General features: G+C 45.0%; 1 protein-coding gene across 2 annotated transcripts in view; it reads left to right on the forward strand.

Annotated features, from left to right (window-relative positions):
• LOC138567171 (early endosome antigen 1-like) overlaps positions 1-18,556 on the forward strand; it is a 1,584,277-nt gene that overhangs the window by 1,041,445 nt on the left and 524,276 nt on the right. For both annotated transcript variants that reach the window (XM_069645141.1, XM_069645140.1), the window contains one exon: positions 4,791-7,123. In XM_069645141.1, coding sequence (XP_069501242.1) covers positions 4,791-7,123 — 2,333 coding nt within the window. The remainder of the gene's footprint in view (positions 1-4,790; positions 7,124-18,556) is intronic.

Here is an 18,556-nt window from a genome sequence, read left to right on the forward strand (position 1 = left end):
CCTCGTGCTAATAGCTTCACATTATTAGTTAGACAATATTCACTGAAAAAATCATGGCACGTTGCTCCACAACGTGGCACCTGTGTGAACACAGAGCAAACATAAGAATATGTTTACACAGCACTGCATGGTAAATTCATGGTGAAGCTACAGTAGGTTGTGGTCTGCTTCTGCTTTATGTCTGTGCTTTATGCACTTCCCCATTTACTGGTAACTAGACATCATGATCTGTAGCTCTTCTATGTTTAATATTTGTATTCCTTTCACTGCCTCACTTTACTCTTTTACTTCCTATTTGTGTCGCAATGTGTCAGTAGCTGTACATGAGATATATATCATTATTTATTTCTGTGTGCTCTTTCTTGTGTGGTCTTTTATTTTTATTTTGTCCCTAAAGTACCATTGTTCACCTGACTCCTTCCCTTTTCTGTTTCCCTCTGTGTGCTTTATTCCTCTGTTTGCTGCGTGGATGTATGTGCAGTATTTTAGTGCACCAGCAAGGACAATCACAGCTATTCATGAGGGCTCCAAGATATTTCCTCCAACTACTGTTTTAACACACTGCTGGCCAAACTGACGTTTGGCTGATTTTTGGAACTAATAACTCCAGTTGTCGAACTTGCAACTGCGCAATTTGCACCCTTGCAGCTATTTCTGCCTTAGATATTTGCTCCAGTGTCAGCCTGGTAAAAAAAACTCTTAGTATGACACAATTTGCCCATGGAACAATGTATTTTCTTTCAGAATTCTATATGATTATTGGGGCTTCATTATATGGTTGGCGGTAGTAGTAAAAACAAGCAGTAATGCAGTCGCTGCATGTTCACGAGTTCAGAAATATATACAACTGAAAACTGCCTGCTTGTGAGTGGAGCTACTACCTCCGTTTAAAATTGAGTAATGGTGCTTGTGTTATTAAGAAACCAATTTCTTTTTAAATTCCCATTTGCAAGAAGGAAGTGACTTGGATGAAAGTAAATATATGTTACTCGGGGTGGTATCTACTGTATTTGTATTGTCATCCCCTTTAATGAAGCACCCAACCCATCTTCTCTTCACATCGATTCTAGCTGACACAGACTTTCAGTTCTCTAACATAGCATAGAGTCACCCTCTCTCTGATGCTAACCATAGGCTTCTAAGCTCTCTGTAGCCATGGGGAACCTTCTAGTTACTGTCAGTGGGAATATTTCTATATTATGACTTAATGGTTTTAAGGACCAAGAATGAAGTAGTACAATTGTTAACATTTACCAATTTATACAGTCTTTTTAGTAAGGAAGGGCAGATGGGCATGGATCTTGTGGCTGTTTATCAGTTTATATGAGGCAGAAATTATAGTTATCATGATGACAGTGGAAAGTGTGATGAAGTCCCATGCTTAACTTTGGGGAATGACTGTGGATGGTCAGAGGATCCAGAGTTCTGGACCCAGATAAATTATCTAGGTGATCTCCATACCACTTCAGGTGTGTGCCTGCACCCCTGCACTAAGGTCAGGCGGTAGTCACAGAAGCGCTTGCATTTTTACTAACCCTACAGACACCCATGACCACCAACAGGGCAGTCACAGGGGCACTCAACCCCCCAACACTCCTATACATACCAATGACCACCACAAGGAGAAGGGGAGGCCCAAACTCTTTCGAGACTCCCCACACATCTGGTACTATCAGAGAGTCATTCAAGCTCCCTAGCCAGCCCCAAACATGCAGCATATAAATGAATAGTATCCCTATAAGGGAATAGATTTGGAGCATTTCAAAGTTACTGACAGAAATACATTTTCCTTTGCACCAGTGCCGTTAGGAATGTTCCACATTGTAGCTCATATTTGTGCAGCCCATTAGGAATGTTCCACATTGTAGCTCATATTTGTGCAGCCCATAGAAGTCCCACTGATACAAAGTTGCTCTTGAACAATAAAGAATTGATTCAAGTGGACCGTGCAGACAGATGAAGAAAATAAATATTATTCCCCCCGCCTTGCTAGCGTCATGGGGATTACAAAGTTGGAAATGACTCATGATGAATGCATTGTTAATGTAACGAACAGCACTCCGTGCTTACTGAAGACGTTTCTGACTCCAGATACACACAATAAGTGAGCAGAGGGACCCCTGGTTAAAGCAGGCTATTGTAGCAGGAAAGAAACCCCCCACATAACAATGTCTTTCTGAAATCCTAAACGGTAGCATGACTTCATGTAACCTTGGTCCGTCCCTTTCAAATCACACGACCAATAACACATGGTCCAATACCAGAGCAGCCCAGGCCTTAATATGCCTCTTATATTCTTAAGCACCACCCTAGGGGGAGGGACACTATTATAAAATGTTCTGTCTGCCAGGGTGGGAGGTTCGAGTAGGAGTTGGAGGAAGCAGTTTTGGAGAGAGTGGTGAGAGAGATGAGTACTGAGAAGAGAGCAGGAGGAGAGAGTTGGTGTTTGGAGGAACAGTCTTAAGGAGGTGAGAGTAGGGATTGTAATCTGGGAAAAGGAGTTACAGGTTGGAGAAAGTGCATAAAGGAGTTTGAAAGGCAAAGCTAACTTTGTATAGGGGGGGACATGTCGCCTGGCAGGAAATAGTTGTTGGGGAAGAGGAGGAAATTGACCATAGGAGAAAAAGAGGTGAAGAGGAGGCTTAAGTAACATAGGTTTATCTGGGGGAGATGACAGGAGGGAGAATCTTAGGGAGGGTGGTGGAGGAAGATTTGGTACCATCTGGAGAGATAAGAGTTGAAAGATTGGAGTGAAGAATTACCAGAAGCAAAGGGGACAATGGAGGGTAAGCAGAATAAAGACTTTACCATATGTGGAAAAGGAGAGAGAAAAGCTAGATGGGGAGATACATCTATTATACCCATGGAGGCAGGAGGAGAACAGTTACCCTGCTTAAGTGATATAGTAGGTAGGGCCAGAAGGACAAGGTCAGGCGAGAGCAGAAACTAGAGTCCACGGTAGTTTGTACAAGACATGTAATCGCACAGAAGATCAGGAAGTGTATGACATTAGTGATTAGAAATGGGGATCGGCGGGTGAGCAGGACCATAGAGCAGGGAGGTGGTCAGTGGACAGATAACACCCAGAGTCTGACCATGTGACATTGAGCTTGTGTGAAAGAAGGGGGGCATAAACATTGGTCACAGTTAGCCACAGTTTCTGAGCAAAAGGGGGACATGACATCAGGAAGTACTGAAAAGGCTAATGGAATGGTTTGGTCCATTGACAGGGGAATGCTGATTATTTTAATCTTTGTAATGTTAAGCCTTATGCAATGTGGCCATGCACTGTATGATGACTGTATCCCCCCCTTTACTTTGTCTAGCAACTTCTTCACTTACCTCTTCTACATTCACTTAATCAGAGATTTACTTCTTATCTTAACTTCGCCTTCATCCTCACATTACCAAGGTGGTGATGGATATGGTAAGGTTCGTTGTAAGGTTAGGGATGTAGTCACAGTAGGTGGGTAAGTGGAAGAATATGGGTTAGAAAAGAAGGGTGGTTGCATGGGGTTCCCATGAAATGACAATGTGAATGTTTGAAGAAGTGAAAGACAGAAGAAGTAAAGGTATGAAGAGATAAAAGTGACAGTGAAGGTATGGTGAAGTGAATGTAGAAGAAGTAACAACATACATCCACGAATGACATAGATGGCCATTTGCATGTGCTTGCACAAGTCTGCTAGTGAGAAGGATAAGAATATTTAACTATTGTCAGCAAAGAGGTGATAGGCAAAGCTGAAGTGCAAGATGAGCTCTCTGAGAAAGCAAAGTATAGGGAGAAGTGCACAGAGCCCAGGAGAGGGATTTGAGGGATGTTCTCAAGTAGTGTAGTTGAAAATAATCTGAAATCTGAGATATTAGCCAATATTATGACATGGTAGTCCATGTGCACAGGATTGAGATCTCGAGAAGGGTTAGGATGGAGAAGAAGTAACGAGACTATGACGTATGGGAAATGGGTGTGATCCATCACAGTAGAGTTAATGCTACACAAGTACAACTGCTAGTGTATGCCGAAATTATAGGCTCAAAGAAAGTTGGTAAATCAAGCCTTTGCTCGATTTCTGAGGGGGTTAATCGATATCTTATTGAGTATGGTGTTGTTTGAGGCCGCAGAATTAAATGGGAAATCTAGATAACCGAAAAAACGGACTGATTAATTCGACAGTTGAGATGGATGGGGAAAGTGACTAAGCAGAGGGTTTTTGATAATATCAGGGCCACAAAGAGCGTGGGTGCTCACAAGAGGCCAGAAGTAAAGAGTGGAGGTAAGGTTCACGTGTGAGGTGGTAAGAAGGTTTGGTGGGTTTTGTAAGTGTGAAAGATGAGGGTAACAAGGGAGAAGAACAATTTCCTGATTATTTGAATTTTGATAGAGAAGAAGTAGAAATGTTTTTAGAATTTAATGTATTGCAGGGTCCCAGAGAGCCAGCTGGGGTGTGTGTGAAAAGAGGAGATTGTTGTCTGGAAGTGGGAAAATGTGATAGATTATGACAGGGAAGGATATGTAATGGGGAATGTTTATAGGCAATCATTAGGCCGGGCTCGGTTTCTAATGCCATAGGTGTGCACACAATTCTTAACATTACATTAATTAGTCTTTGTAGGGTGCCTTTTAAAATAGTATTTTAGACTTTGAACAACATTATCCACTTATCTGATACATTTGCCTTAAATGCAGGGTATGCTGCTTGTGCTTTTGGACTGTATGTTGGTGCTGGCCAAAACATGTTGTCATCATGCAAAACTAAGAATGCATTTGTTTTTATTCTTTTGCTTTTCAGCTCACCACATCACAGGTGCAGGAAAAACAAATCAGGAAACTTCAAAAGTGGCAACTTCGACCTCTAGGGAAAACATCAATCCTTGCAAAGTCAGTACTTTTCAGAGTGAGGCTGGGAACCTGACATCAGCCATTGATGAAGCAGAAGATTGTTTGGCAGGGAGGGAAGGGCCTACCGTTCATTCAGAGTCTGATGCTAGTTTCTCCCAAGGGGCCAACAGGGACTGTGATGTCTCTCAGCCTGTGTCAAAACAGCAATGTTTTGAAGTGTGTCATGGAGAAATAGAGGCCTTGAGCACAGAACTAGTATCCTTACCTGATTCATCTCAGAACGACAAAGAGGTCTGTGCTGGTGCTCTCAGTGATCCAGAGGGAGTGCATGATCTCAGGGAGCAAGATAATAGAGATGTGTGCCGAGAAGAAGGCCAACCCATACAGAGTGAGCTATTGGAAATGAGACTGAAACTGCATGAGGCATCAACTGAATCAGAGCTAAGACGCAAGGGTCTGTTTGAGGCACGCTTTAAACTAAAGCAGGCCACCAAAAAGTATGAGGTAGAAACTAGCAGGCTGAAAAAACAGGTACTGGAGCTGACAGAAAAGCTGTTGGGCTTGCAAGAAGATCTTGGGAGTGAGAGACTCAGGACTGCTGAGTGTCAGCAGGAAAGCCAAGCCCAGCAAGATGAGTGCAGACGTCTCTCAGCATTGCTGGAATCTAAAAAAACTGACACCCAATTTCATGAGGTGGAGGTGAAGCACATGCAGAGTGATATGGTGGAGCTGGTGAAGATAAAGTTGGATGAGGAAGGAACACAAAACACAAAAACAGCAGAGACTCTTGAAGAGGTCGGTGGCCTGGAGTGTAAAGCTAATGAGGAAGGAGAGCACTGTGGAAGTGCTGGTCTAGACCTGCACATTATGCGTGAGAGATTGCATACTTTGGAAGAGCAGCTGAAGGGAGCTTTGGACCATAACAGGCTCCTCCAAGATGAAATAAAGAAGGGGGAGCATGAGCAGACACTCGCCCACAATTTAGAACAGCCAGACCCAAACGAGATGGAAGAGAAAGTGAAGGTGTTGCAGGCCCAGTGTGAAATGTTTGCCATTCAAAAACTGGAGGCTGACACTAGGGCAACCCTAATCCAAGAAAAGCTCAACTGTTTGCAGGCCACTATCAACATGCAGACCCAGCAGCTGACACTGGCCTTTGAGGCACAGACTCAGAACATAGACGATCTCCTGCTTAGCCTACAGGAGAAAGAGTCTTCTATCACCACTTTGAATGAGGAGTTGGAGCGATATACCCAGTCCCTGGCACTTCTGCAAGCAGAGAATGCATTGTTGTTAACAGCCAAGATCCAGCCCGCAGAGGTGGAAAATGTCAGCTCTGTCAGTGCCACAGACGCGTCACATTCTGCAACATTGGAATATGCTGTGCTCAGCACCAGGCAAACCATATTAGAGAGCTGCCCCTGGGAGAAAGGGGAAGATTCCTCCATGAAACATCCAGAACATTCTAAAACGGATGTAGGACTTGGCAGGCCCCAGCATGCACACACTGGCGATGATCAAAAGGAAGGTGGGATTTTGGCTCAAGAAGAAATTACCAGGCAGAGTATTTCAGATGTCTGCAGCCATGATGAGATGCACCCACATCATCAAATGTTGAGAGGGCTGAAGGACCATCTTGATTATGCAATAACTTGCCATAGGAACCAAGAACGAGATGGGGGAGACAAATTGACAAGTGCTCCATCTCAGGCGGAAGACTGCCTTTTGCAAGACCTAACTGAAAACCCGAAGCCATGTCATCAAGCAGACAGCTTTGCTGGGGTGTCACCAATTGACAATGTACTAGTAGACCTTTCTACAGTTGCCATGGTCACGCCTCTTCAAAAAAATGTGTGTCCAAGCCAGGATGCTGCAGAACAGGAGACAAAGATTTCGCACCCAAAGCTGCTGGAAAAATGTCTCCATGTAGAACATGAACCGATCCTGTTGGACAGAAAGCTGCTGGACCTTCAGTCATCTTTAACAACCCAAGAGGCCAGGGACGTCTCTTCAGAGCAATGGTCAAACACTAGGATGATCCAATGGCAGAATGGACCTGGGGATACTGAAGCCCAAAAGAACGACCTGGTGGAGGTTCATCGGCAGAAAGCTTCTTTGGAAATTCAAGAGGACAAGGCAACTGTCCTGAATGACAGCATTGAAGAACAACACTGGAGGGTACTTCTCCACCAATGCCAATCCCTCCAGGTGGCTGTAACTGGAGCCCGGCTGTGTATGGAGACGGGCAGTAAAACCCTGGCCTACACAGTCCTTCAGCAACAGGTATTGTTTCCCTGCATGGGTATGTAGCTGGTGAAGGTGTTTTTAAAATGAAGTCTTTGATCTGCAACAGCCAAACAAATTGCTTGTTTCTGCCATTAAATATGGGTGTATATTTGTATTCTTCATACACATATTTATTTATTTATATGTATATAGCGCGCAAGTACACTTGTGAGATTATGCTACATACTGTTCCACTTTGTTACTTCATTGATTTTTTGGAGGCTATAAAAGAAGTACTTTTGCTTACCATCTACCTACCTCTAGGCTCCTACGACCATCCTATTTTTTTTATTTTCTTTTATTTATAGTGACTTAGTTTGTTACAAAACGTTTTACATATTAAAACAACACAGAAAAAAAACTCTTGAATCCTTTCAACAAAGTCCCCCTGGGGCATTACTTCGTTCTCCACTGTTGTGAGTAAGATCCTCTTAGTTACATTCGCTGCAATAGCCAAGTCTTCTCACTATCAGGCCATATTCTTTCATTCTTTTCCCCATGTTCGCTCTTCCTATTTATTCCAAATCGTTTCATCCTATTGTACCACAGTACAGGGGTCGTACAATCTTGCTCCAGCAGCATAATACTGTGACAAAGCTAAAGGCAAGCCCAAGTATACAAACACCTCTAGCCGTGCACGGACCACAACTCCTTCTTTCACTGACCAACAGCTTTCATTCCCCTGATCTTTTCTGCCACTCAAAGTGACTGGACATTGTTTTCTGTTGCTTGTCACAATTGTTAGACCTTGTTTTGGAATTTTCATGGTGCTTACCATGCTCTGATGTTGATGTTATTCTGGCCCTTATTCCTGGCCCTCTCCTGATTCTGCCAACATTTGGGTTTGAATGTTAGCGATCCTGCGCAGCTCAATTTTCAGAAACAGTTCCGCACTACTGTCTCTTCAGCAATTGGGTCCCAAGCAGCCTTTGCTAGTTTGCGATTCCTTGTGCACTGGAGCAGCCAAATGACGGTGTGGGCCCTATAGAAAAATGGTAAAAAATTAAATAATTGCCTTTAAGGTTTCTTCAGAACAAGATTCATTGCACATGGCCATGTTCTGTATTCATTTATGCCAGCATTTCCAGGATGTCATTGCATGGAAGAAGTAGTGAAAGGTGAGTATGTCTGACTTTTGGGTGAGATGCACCACAGACTAAATACTGCTGCCATGCTGAGGACCTCTAGTGTTCTGGTTTTTCCACATAGACCAAAGTTAAAGAAGAAAACATGTTTTTTTAAATCTCACTATGCATCCTTCACAACATGTTTTAGGACTGGTACTATTATATAAACCATATCCAGTCCTACAATATATGGGGAAAGTGTTGGATAGTGGGTGAAAGAGCTTTTTTCTGATGGGTGATGTTAAATAGGTGTGATGTTTAACATGTGACAGGTGTCCTGGAGGTGAACAAAGTTCAGTGCAACCCTCTTACGGAAAGGACCCACAGCATGTACCAATGTCCATAAGAAATACTTTTTTTATTCAAGACCGATCTATGGTACCCAAGCCAAACAAAACGAGGTGTCATCTGACCGGCTTTCCGTTTGTTGGTTCCATGCTCACTTTGGCTCTGGGGTTTGAATCCAATGTATTACAGGAAGAAGCACCCTTCTGAATGTCATTCCAGCAAGACACACAGACTTAATGAGGTCTGTGGAGTGGAACAAGTCCCCAGGGGTTGTTTTTCTCTTCTTCTCGGGCCCTCCAAACAATGCAGCCAGAGGGTCAGGCTCCTAAGTAGCCCAAAATCTTTTCAAAGTCATCCTTATCGGGAAACCCATGAAATGCGGTGGAACCCATTCATAAGATTGAAGGGGTGTTGCGGTAGGACCAGCCTGCAGTGCCATTAGACTAGCCATTGCCCTAGCAATCCAGACCCTCACAGTTTGGGAATGTTGTGCAGTGCCTTTTTGAACTGTTGGAAAAAACACAGTTTGGAAGTGAAGCACCACATTCTTTGCAGTGCATTGTGAATCAGAAGGTTGAGCTAGCACCAGGAGCAAAATCAATAACAGTTTACATTGATCTCTGAATTGCTGCTAGCAGAGCATTTTCGAATGGATTGTGTCCTCCCACGTATTCCTCATGTTACATATTCATATCTTCCAGCTTTGCTGATTTGGAAAAAGAAATTCCACCAGAGGACGCTGTTTTCGAGGTCGCAGCATTGATGTCCCTCGAGGGCTGCCGTCGAACATCGGCGTCATCCACAGTATAAAGTGCTCGAGCCATGCCCGTTGGCATCAGTTCTGTTTTTCCAATAGCTCTGCTTCGTGTCACGAAAACGGCACTTCAGTTCTCTGCGAAATGTCTTCCTTGTCGAATCCTTCCACGTCCAAAACTGGCTTTAAGAAATGTCAGAAGTGCGGGAAGAAGATGTAGATCACCAACCACCATCGAAATTGCCTCTGGTGTTTGGGCCCTGACCATCGGGACGACAAGTGTGCTTCCTGTCAAGGTATGACAAACAAGGCTCTTAAGGAACGTAGAGGTAAACTAGCGGTGGGGGAGGAATCCTCGAAGTCTTCTTCGAGAAAGAAAAAAGAATCGAGAGAATCTAGTGAGAAATCCTGGCATAGGTCAAGGAAATCGAGAACGAGATGTCGTTAGAAGAAATCGTCCTCTTCTTCATCTAAAAATTAGAAGAAAAGACGACACCGATCTCCTTTGTCCTCTTCCAAGTCGGCTGACGCAAGGATCATCTCATACTCTTCAAAACATGATTCCCCCAAGAAATGGGAGGCCTTCAGAGCCTCGATGATTAACATTTTCGAGAACACGGCTCATCCCCACTCGAAAAAGCCGCGTGGAGACCATGCCCCATCTCACTCCAGAAGTGACAGGGGGAGGTCAAAGACCAGACTCGCGACAAGTCGTCGAGGGTGTCGTCAGAAGAAATTTCCTCGACACCTCGTAAGGAAAGATCAGACCTACTGGTGCATAAATCGGAGGTGACGACTAACAAGATGGCGCTGGGAATCCAGCCGCCATCGAAGTCTATGTCGAAGGATACTTCGACGCATCTATCAAAGGCGCTCTCGAAGCCGACTTCGAAGATGGTGTTGACATCATCCTCGTCTGTAACGAAGGCTCCTTCGACGTTGTCGAAGCCAGCGACAATGAGATCAACGCCTTCGACACCATTGTCGAGGCCAACTTTAATTCCGGCGCTGTGGTACTGGCAATTCAGGAAGGAATCTCCTTATCGGCAGTTCACCTGGCCGGGGAGGAAAACACGACAGCGGATGCTCTGAGCAGGCAGGGTGCAGTGTCCCACGAGTGGGAACTAGCTCAGGAAGTCCTTCAAGAGATCTTTGCCCTTTGGGGAACCCCCCAGGTAGACTTGTTTGCGACCGGAAGCAATCAGAAGTGCGAAAGGTACTGCTCAAGGAAATTTCCCCAGAGAGGAGCTCTAGGAGACGCGTTCATGGTAGATTGGGACTTCCCACTACTATACGCGTTCCCTCCGATCCCCGTCATTCCTCAAGTAATCATTAGGTTGAGACTGTTCGGAAGCCGCATGATCCTAATTGCCCCGGATTGGGCCAGGAAAACGTGGTACCCGGACCTTCTAGACATGTCCATCTGTCCTCCGATTCGTCTTCCGCTGAGAGAGAATCTTCTCTCACAAAGGGAGGGACAGGTTTTCCATCCAGAGGTCAACACCCTCAGCCTTCACGCTTGGTTTCTGAAAGTCTGATATACAAGGATTGGGACCTTCTGGATGATGTCATGGAGGTGTTGCTTTCGGCAAGAAGGCCAGCAGGAAAATCTCTGTACTGTTACAGTTTTGTGACTGGTGCAGGGAAAAGAATGTTAATCCATGTCTATGTTCAATTCCAGAGGTGTTATCTTTCCTCTTATCATTGGCACATAAAGGTCTCAATGTTGGGACCATTAAAGGTTTCATGGCAGAGCTTTCCATCTTCGGAAGAATGCTCCTATTTTAAAATTCCCTTGGTGATGCAATTCTTAAATGGGCTCACAAATGTGTTCCCACCTTCTTCTTTTCAAGTCCCAGTTTGGAACCTTAATTTGGTTCTAAAGTTTTTAATGTGTGCCCCATTCGAACCCTTGCACACATGCCCATTGAGGTTGTTAACCTTTTAAACCATATTATTGGTCGGATTAACATCTGCACCTAGACTGAGCGAGTTGCAGGCACTTTCCTCAAGGCCACCCCAGTTCCACGAGGACAAGTTTATGTTGAGGCTAAGACCCTCCTTCATACCTAAAGTTGTATCTGATTTCCATCTGAATCAGAAAATTGTTCTGCCGGCTTTCTACCCCCCGCCGCATCCCGGTAAAGAGGAGGAAAGGCTCCATAGGTTGGACCCTAAAAGAGCTTTAAGCTTTTATATTTCTAGGTTCTCCAGGCTCAGAGTGGATGACCAACTCTTTATTGGGTATACCGGAAGGACATTGGGTCAAGCTGTTTCAAAACAGACCTTATCAAGGTGGATTATACTTGGCACCTCAGAATGTTACAAATTGGTGGGCAAAGACCCTCCAGAAGGCTTGAGGCCTCATTCCACCAGAGGTATAGCCTCTTCGGCAGCCCTTCAAAGGGGCGTTCCTATTAAATCAATCTGTGATGCAGCAACTTGGTCTTCACTGCATACATTTACAAAGAATTACTGTCTAGATGCTTCCCACTCTCAGGATGTTCCCTTTCGCAAGGCAGTACTGTATTCTGCCTTATAAATGCAAACAATTTCAAATTCTACTCCCTCCTCCAAATTCTGCAATACTGTTTTGGGAATCTATCAAAGATGAGGAATAAGTTGGAGGCCACAATCAATTCGAAGAACAAGTTACTTACCAACTGGTAACGTTCTTTCGATTGGATGTTCCTCCAATGTATTCCTCAATGCCCTCCCATCCTACCCCTCTGCTGTTACAACTTCACTCTCGCAGGGCTGTCTACTCTCTGCCTACACTGACAATCAACACGAACAGGAGGGAAAAACAGAACTGAGGCCAACAGGCGACGTGCATGCTACTTGTACACGCGATGACGCAACCCTCGACGGAGGCCTTCGAGGGACATCGACTCGACGCCATCGACGCACAGCGCCCTCTGCCGAGAATTTTTTTTTCAGAAGCAACCAAAGCTGTACATGAATATCAAAGATGCAGAATACTTTGAAGGAACATCCAATCAAAAGAACGTGACCATTCGGTAAGTAACTTGTTCATCTGCAGGTAAATGTAACTCCTTGTGCCAGTGTACTGGAGACTGCTGTCCCCAGTCAAAACAACAAAAAACATGCTGATTCAAACAAAGTCTTCCATAAAATGCATGTAGTGTCCATTGCAGTTTTGTTTACCTGCCCTAAAGCGAGAACAAATATTTTCATAGTTAAAATTCTACCATCTTCAATTATTGCCTATACTTTTTGTAGCATTTTTCAAAGCAAAATTCAATATAAGGCCTAGATAACTTATTTACGCACTATCTCTATCTCAAAAGCATTTATGCACCTGCCCCTTCCCCTGCTGCCCCAGCCATTAATAAAATTAGTCCCCTGGCTGAATTGGCCACAAATAATAACTCAATTTGAAGCAGGTATCTTACAATAGTAAAAAATGGCCTTCGGACAAATCGATGTCCAACTGCACTTCGCTAACAATAATGTCATGCATAACATTTCTACAATTAAAATTCTTTCTCACTACTGGAAAATCCTGCATGCGGACTGTTTCAGTTCTCAATGATTTGCAATGTTGGTCTTTAAAAGAAAGAACATGCTTTTTCTCTGCACAGGAATAGTCCTTACATTTAGTCATGCTAAAATGCTTGGCAGTTGCATTCATCACAGTCCTTTAATCAAAAAGGCATGAACCATCAAACGGATTGTTAGCACCATTAACGGAAACATTCGGGAATATGACATCAAGTGTCCGACAATATGCCAAGTCAGCACCCTGGCAGTTCTGTATGGGTAGTGATCTTTTGTACTCTTCTCGCAGGTTGTAGTACAATTGTCGTTATTAAACAAGACACAAGACAGTACCATCAGTGTGGTGCAGGCTATTTTCAAGGTCCACATAGCATTCTGCAATAACCCACCTTTTTGCTGAAAACACGTCTGTTTGACTGGTCAGGAGCACCGATAGTATGATCACGTCTACCACCTCATGGCACGTTATGAACGCTGAGAAGTACAATATAAGTACTTCCCACGCCTTGGCTCAACACTTCCCCTGTTTCAGGTTTCTTATTAGGATGGTAAACTCACACTTTTTTGCCAGTGCAATATGGTCATTTTTGGTTAATGGTACCTCAGATGGACCCGTGTTGTGCAAAAGCACAGAAACAGTCCCCTGGTAGTCCGGATCAATCATAACTCCCAATACATCAATGCCTCTCTTCACCAGACTGGATCGTGCCACAATGCATCCAAAAGTGCCGGCTGGCAACTTAATTCCAATGCCTAGCGACATAGAGTTGGTCTGTGCTGCTGGAATTACACTATCTTCAAATGTAAAAAGGTCTAGTCCAATACTGTCCGCTTTTGCTTGCACAGGCAGCTTTGCCACTTTTCAGTCTTCCATACAAAAAGTGTTTTTGGAGTCTCTTGCTTTTCACTTGTCAGTCTCACAAAGGGTGTCAATTTGTTTCCTACAGGATGATTATTCAGTTCAGATAAGGCTTATCTTAGATGGTTGGACCACCCCTTGAGAGTGTGAGCTGTAGGGGAGGCATGGTATCACAAGTATGACACTGACACAATTTGTAAAACCTTTATTGAAAATTCTGGGGTTGGAAAAACTCCTCCTTTGCCCTATAACTAAGATGAGAGTAGCCTCGACCATCAAACGATAAACAAATCAGTCCTGGTGGAGTGTATGAGAATTTGTCTTGTTAGTCTGTCACCCTCTTCCTCAGCCCATTGTTTGGGTAAAAAGGGGGGCGGGTAGGGACCTCTGAGATTCCTTAAAAAAATAGGATGGGTTAGATGAACAAAAAAGGGACGAATACTGCGTCTCAACATCGGCTGCCTCACCCCCACTCCCCGAAGCCCACTCCCCGAAGACCCCTCACCTAGGTGATCCTCCCGCACTGGTCCACCCCCAGGGACTGGATCCAAAGACGATGGCCATGCCCTGGCCACCTGAGAGAGAGATCCCCAGGACTAGCGGGTGAGACACCCTCTTGTTTCTCACAGAGCCTGAGTCAGCTTCTTTCTTTGTTGCTTCGGTAATCCATTCATTTTTGCCATAAGTCCTGAGGCTTCTGTATAGTGACCAATGTTAAGTGTCCAATTTATGCCTTGCAGCAAAGCACAGTTTTGCACATTGTGTCCTGCAAAATGGCTACCTTGGTCAGATTGGATTTCATCTGGAACGCCATAATGTCTTATCAGATACTCCATCCCTTGCAATGTAGCTCGCTGATCTGAATGGGCCAACAGCAATCCTGAATAGGGGTCCACCATTGTCAACACATTCTTGATCTTCCACTTGTCTTGCCGCCATGCAGACACCCAATGAGTCAGACCTTGATATGTGGCCCAACTGTCTGTGTATATGTATGCAGTCTCTGTGGGCCTCATTACACGGAAGGCGGTAAGCCATGGCGCTATTAGCGCCATGGCTGCCGCCGGTACCTTACCGGGTCCGCCTTGGTGGATGGCGGAATTAGCGCCATATTCCAAGGTGTGTGGGGGCGCTCTTCCGCCATCCACCATTGCCCCTTCACCATTGCCAGTCAGCCCCATAGGGCTCCATGTTAATGGTGAAGGTGCTAATTACGGTACCGCAAATTGCGGTACCGTAATTAGCAGCAAGGTCCCTTTGCGGGTCCCGTACTTAACGCCTGTAAAAACCAGGCGTTAAGGGAGGACCCGCAAATGGACCTCGTAGTAAGGCGGTAAGGGTTTACCGGTACCGGTGCCCTTACCGGTACAGGTAAACCCTTACCGCCTTCCTTGTAATGAGGCCTTGTGTCTTTCACCTGCTCAATCACAGCGGCCACCGCTTGCAGCTCCGCATACTGGCTCTCGGCGGGGTTGGAATGCATCTCGGTCCTTTTTTAAATTTTGCTATTAGGTGGCGCTGAAAGTGCTACATATAAAGCCGAAACTATTGTCATTAAAATAAGAGGTTTAACATGAGAGCTTGAAATAGGGGCTTTGAATGCAGGTTTGTAATGCTTTTCAATGCAGGTTGACATATGAGGATGGATATATGTAGTTTGGCTATGTGTGCCACCCATGTAACGGCCATTGCTAAGTGAAATCTATAACATTTTCCTCCCATTCCCACCCATCTCTGCCCACAACACACCTCTTTTTGTACTCTTTGGCTGAATGTCTACCATGTGGTGAATTTGTTAGCCATTTTTACTTCCAAAATAGCGAGTGCCATTCTGTTAATGTTATTTGACTGGGTTGATGCTTTAAAATATATTTATTACAGCTTTCATGTTATGTTACACATTTTACTGTATTTCTTAATTAAAAATAAACAAGGTAGTGTAATACTACGTTTTGGTTTAAAATGGTGCTGAAACTGTACATCTAGTGAACTGTGGGGGATTGGTATAGTGTTTTTTTTTTTTCACTTTGTATTTATTGGATTTATTCATTAACAATAGTGACATATACTCAACACAAAAACCAGTCCAAACCGGACCATAGAAATCACCCCAATTCCCCTCCCGCCTGATCCCCCCGCCCCACCCAACCCCCAAACAATGAGCTACACAGGGTTCACAGACAAAAGAAAAAGAGGCACCGCATGGTTGGGAGCACAACTCGGTACAATCACTGGCTGTCTGACCGGTTAGCTCTATCTGCAAGGTCCCCGTCAAAATACATACTTCGGGTGCTTTTGTGCAGAAGCCGATCTGTTCCCACCCCCCCCACCCCCATCATCCAGCTCCGCACACAATCCCAGACCTCAGAGTCTCAGTGCAGCACAGTCTGTATTCAAAAGCACTACAGTCCATTCCTGCAAAAAAGAAGGCATGTCATCGTGTACAATAGCTGTAAGCTTCTCATAGGTGAAGATTGTTAAAAGTTTATGAAACCGATCTGACTTCGTTGGGCTCTGAGATCCTTTCCACTTCTGGGCCAGAGCCATTCTTCCTGCCCTTAGCATCGCACCAATATAGTGTTTTTGATATTAAGGAGCACCTGATTGGCTGTGCAGTGTGTGTTTGTTTCTCTAGTAAGTAATTTTGGTTTCTGCATTTTCCAGTCCCAGCCATGGGAGCACATTTATATGGCAGATGGACCCTGCTGTCTCACCAAAAGCTCTAACATTGTGTGCTAACGAGAAAGGAGGTAGGTTGTTTTTTTTTTATTGGACTGTATCTATGGAGTCTAAGGGGCCGGCTGTCTAGAAGGTGGACCCTTCCTGGGAGGCGCATTGCCACCGGTATCTCCTCCAAAGAAAGTGTTGTTTATGTCTCAGGCTCTTGCTGGCAAGCGATCGTGGGCCAATCTGCTGCCCGGCGCCTCCTCTGAGGGTAAGGGGCCGCAGGCTCCAATAATTTGCGCAGCAGTGTGCAATCAGATGACGCTGCATTACAGACTAGGGGCTTAGCCCCTGTACATGGCAGGATTGCGGTCTGCCGGCTCTTCAGGTCGCAAGACCAGTGTGGTTGGTGGCCGCACCATCCCGCTTGTTTACTTTTGTGCTGGCCTCATTTTGTGACTCAATCGTCTTCATGTCATCATCAAAAGCCCTTGCAGGACAAGACTACAGTGTTGGGCAACGCAGGTATGCAGGAGATGCTGCCTGATGTCACGTAGCACGCAACGCAACTTCCATACTCCTGAGCTTTTAAGAACCGGGGATCGGACCCTCTGCTGCAAAGCTCTCGCAGGACAAGGCTGCAGTGTTGTGCGGCGCAGGTACGCAGGAGACCCTGCCTGACATCACGCCACACGCAGTGCAACTTCCACACTCTCGAGCTTTTAAGAACCGAGGATCGGACTCTCTGCAGCAAAGCGCTCGCAGGACAAACCTGCATTGTTGTTCGATGCAAGTACGCAGGAGGCGCTGCCCGAAGTTGCGTAGCATGCAACAAATCTTCCATGCTCAGATCCCCCTTTTCACAATGTTCAAAGAAAATTCTTTCTCTGGTGACTCATGGTTCACCCCGGATCCCCCTCAGCCGGGCTCAGATCCTTCCTCTTACTCAATTAGTCTCCCTCAGCCGGGCTCAGACCAATTTCAGTTTGCTTTAAACTATCAAAGACTTTCAAATGTGCACAGGGTTTAGCTTGACCTGTTGCAGGACCACTTCGATCTCCCGATTTCACTTTTTACAACAGAGACCTTTGAATGAGCACCCACGTGGTGCTGGACCACTCTGTCTATGGTATCTTTCTTGGCTTCCAAAAGTTCAGTCACTCCTCTGGTTTTCAATTATATTTGTGTCGCTCGTTACATACTTTTCACACACAGTTCTCTTTAGGTTTCTTCATACAATGTTGCCACTTGCAACCTTGGTTCTAACACAGGCTGGTCTGGTATCAGTCTCTCCGCCTCACCGGCTCTGCTGTCTTTTTTTTTTCTTCTTCAAAACTTTCTGCCTGATTCATGGAATTATTTGCGTGAAAAACGCAGATTTGCGTGCTTTTCTGCCCGAAAATCCCCATACTTCAAACAGGGATTTTCAGGCAGAAAGGCACGCAAATCTGCGTTTTTCACGCAAATAATTCCATGAATCAGGTTGTTTATTTTTCCAAGCATAATCACAGTTTACGTGACATTAATGGCATGGTTGCCTCAGTATATGTCTCATTCGCCGTTCTAAGTGTCCATGCTAGCGAAGTACCACCTATAATCTGTGGTTGTGCATTTATGTAATCCAGTCCAACTTTAATCATAACATTTCCCAAACCTTTTGTGTGCCCCCTTCCCCTCTCCTTCCCACCCTAGCCCCAATCGGTATGGTTCCATTGTCTCTGTTGCTTGGCAAGATCGGTGTATCCGCTCTTCAGGGATAGTTCCACAGTACTGCTTCCCCTGTCGGTGACCCTCAGTTCTGTATCGCCCTCATTAGTGCTGGTCTGTACTAACTGTCTTCCCTTTCTTTAACAAATTCTAGGAATGGGTTCCATACCGAGAGACATTTCTGATGCTTGCTCTCTCTCAGCGCTCCTACTTTCTCCATGGCTATTACATTCCAAATGTTTACCCACCAGTATGCTATTATGGGACCATCCACATTTTTCCATCCTTGGGCAACGGTCATCCTTGCCGCCATTGGGAAGTAGGTGATGAGGATAGCGGTGCTACCGGTCGCTGCATAGACTCCTTCAACTTCTATTCCCAGTAATACTACTTTTGGTGTGAGCAGAAGTTGTTTCCCAGTGATCTCTTTTATGTGCCCTAAAACCTCCTTCCAATGTATCGTAGCCTTGGTGCATGACCACCACATGTGGTATAGATCTCCTCTGCCA

The sequence above is a fragment of the Ambystoma mexicanum genome, chromosome 2p, assembly GCF_040938575.1.
Source record: "Ambystoma mexicanum isolate Mex_15411 chromosome 2p, UKY_AmexF1_1, whole genome shotgun sequence".
NCBI classification, from domain to species: Eukaryota; Metazoa; Chordata; class Amphibia; order Caudata; family Ambystomatidae; genus Ambystoma; species Ambystoma mexicanum.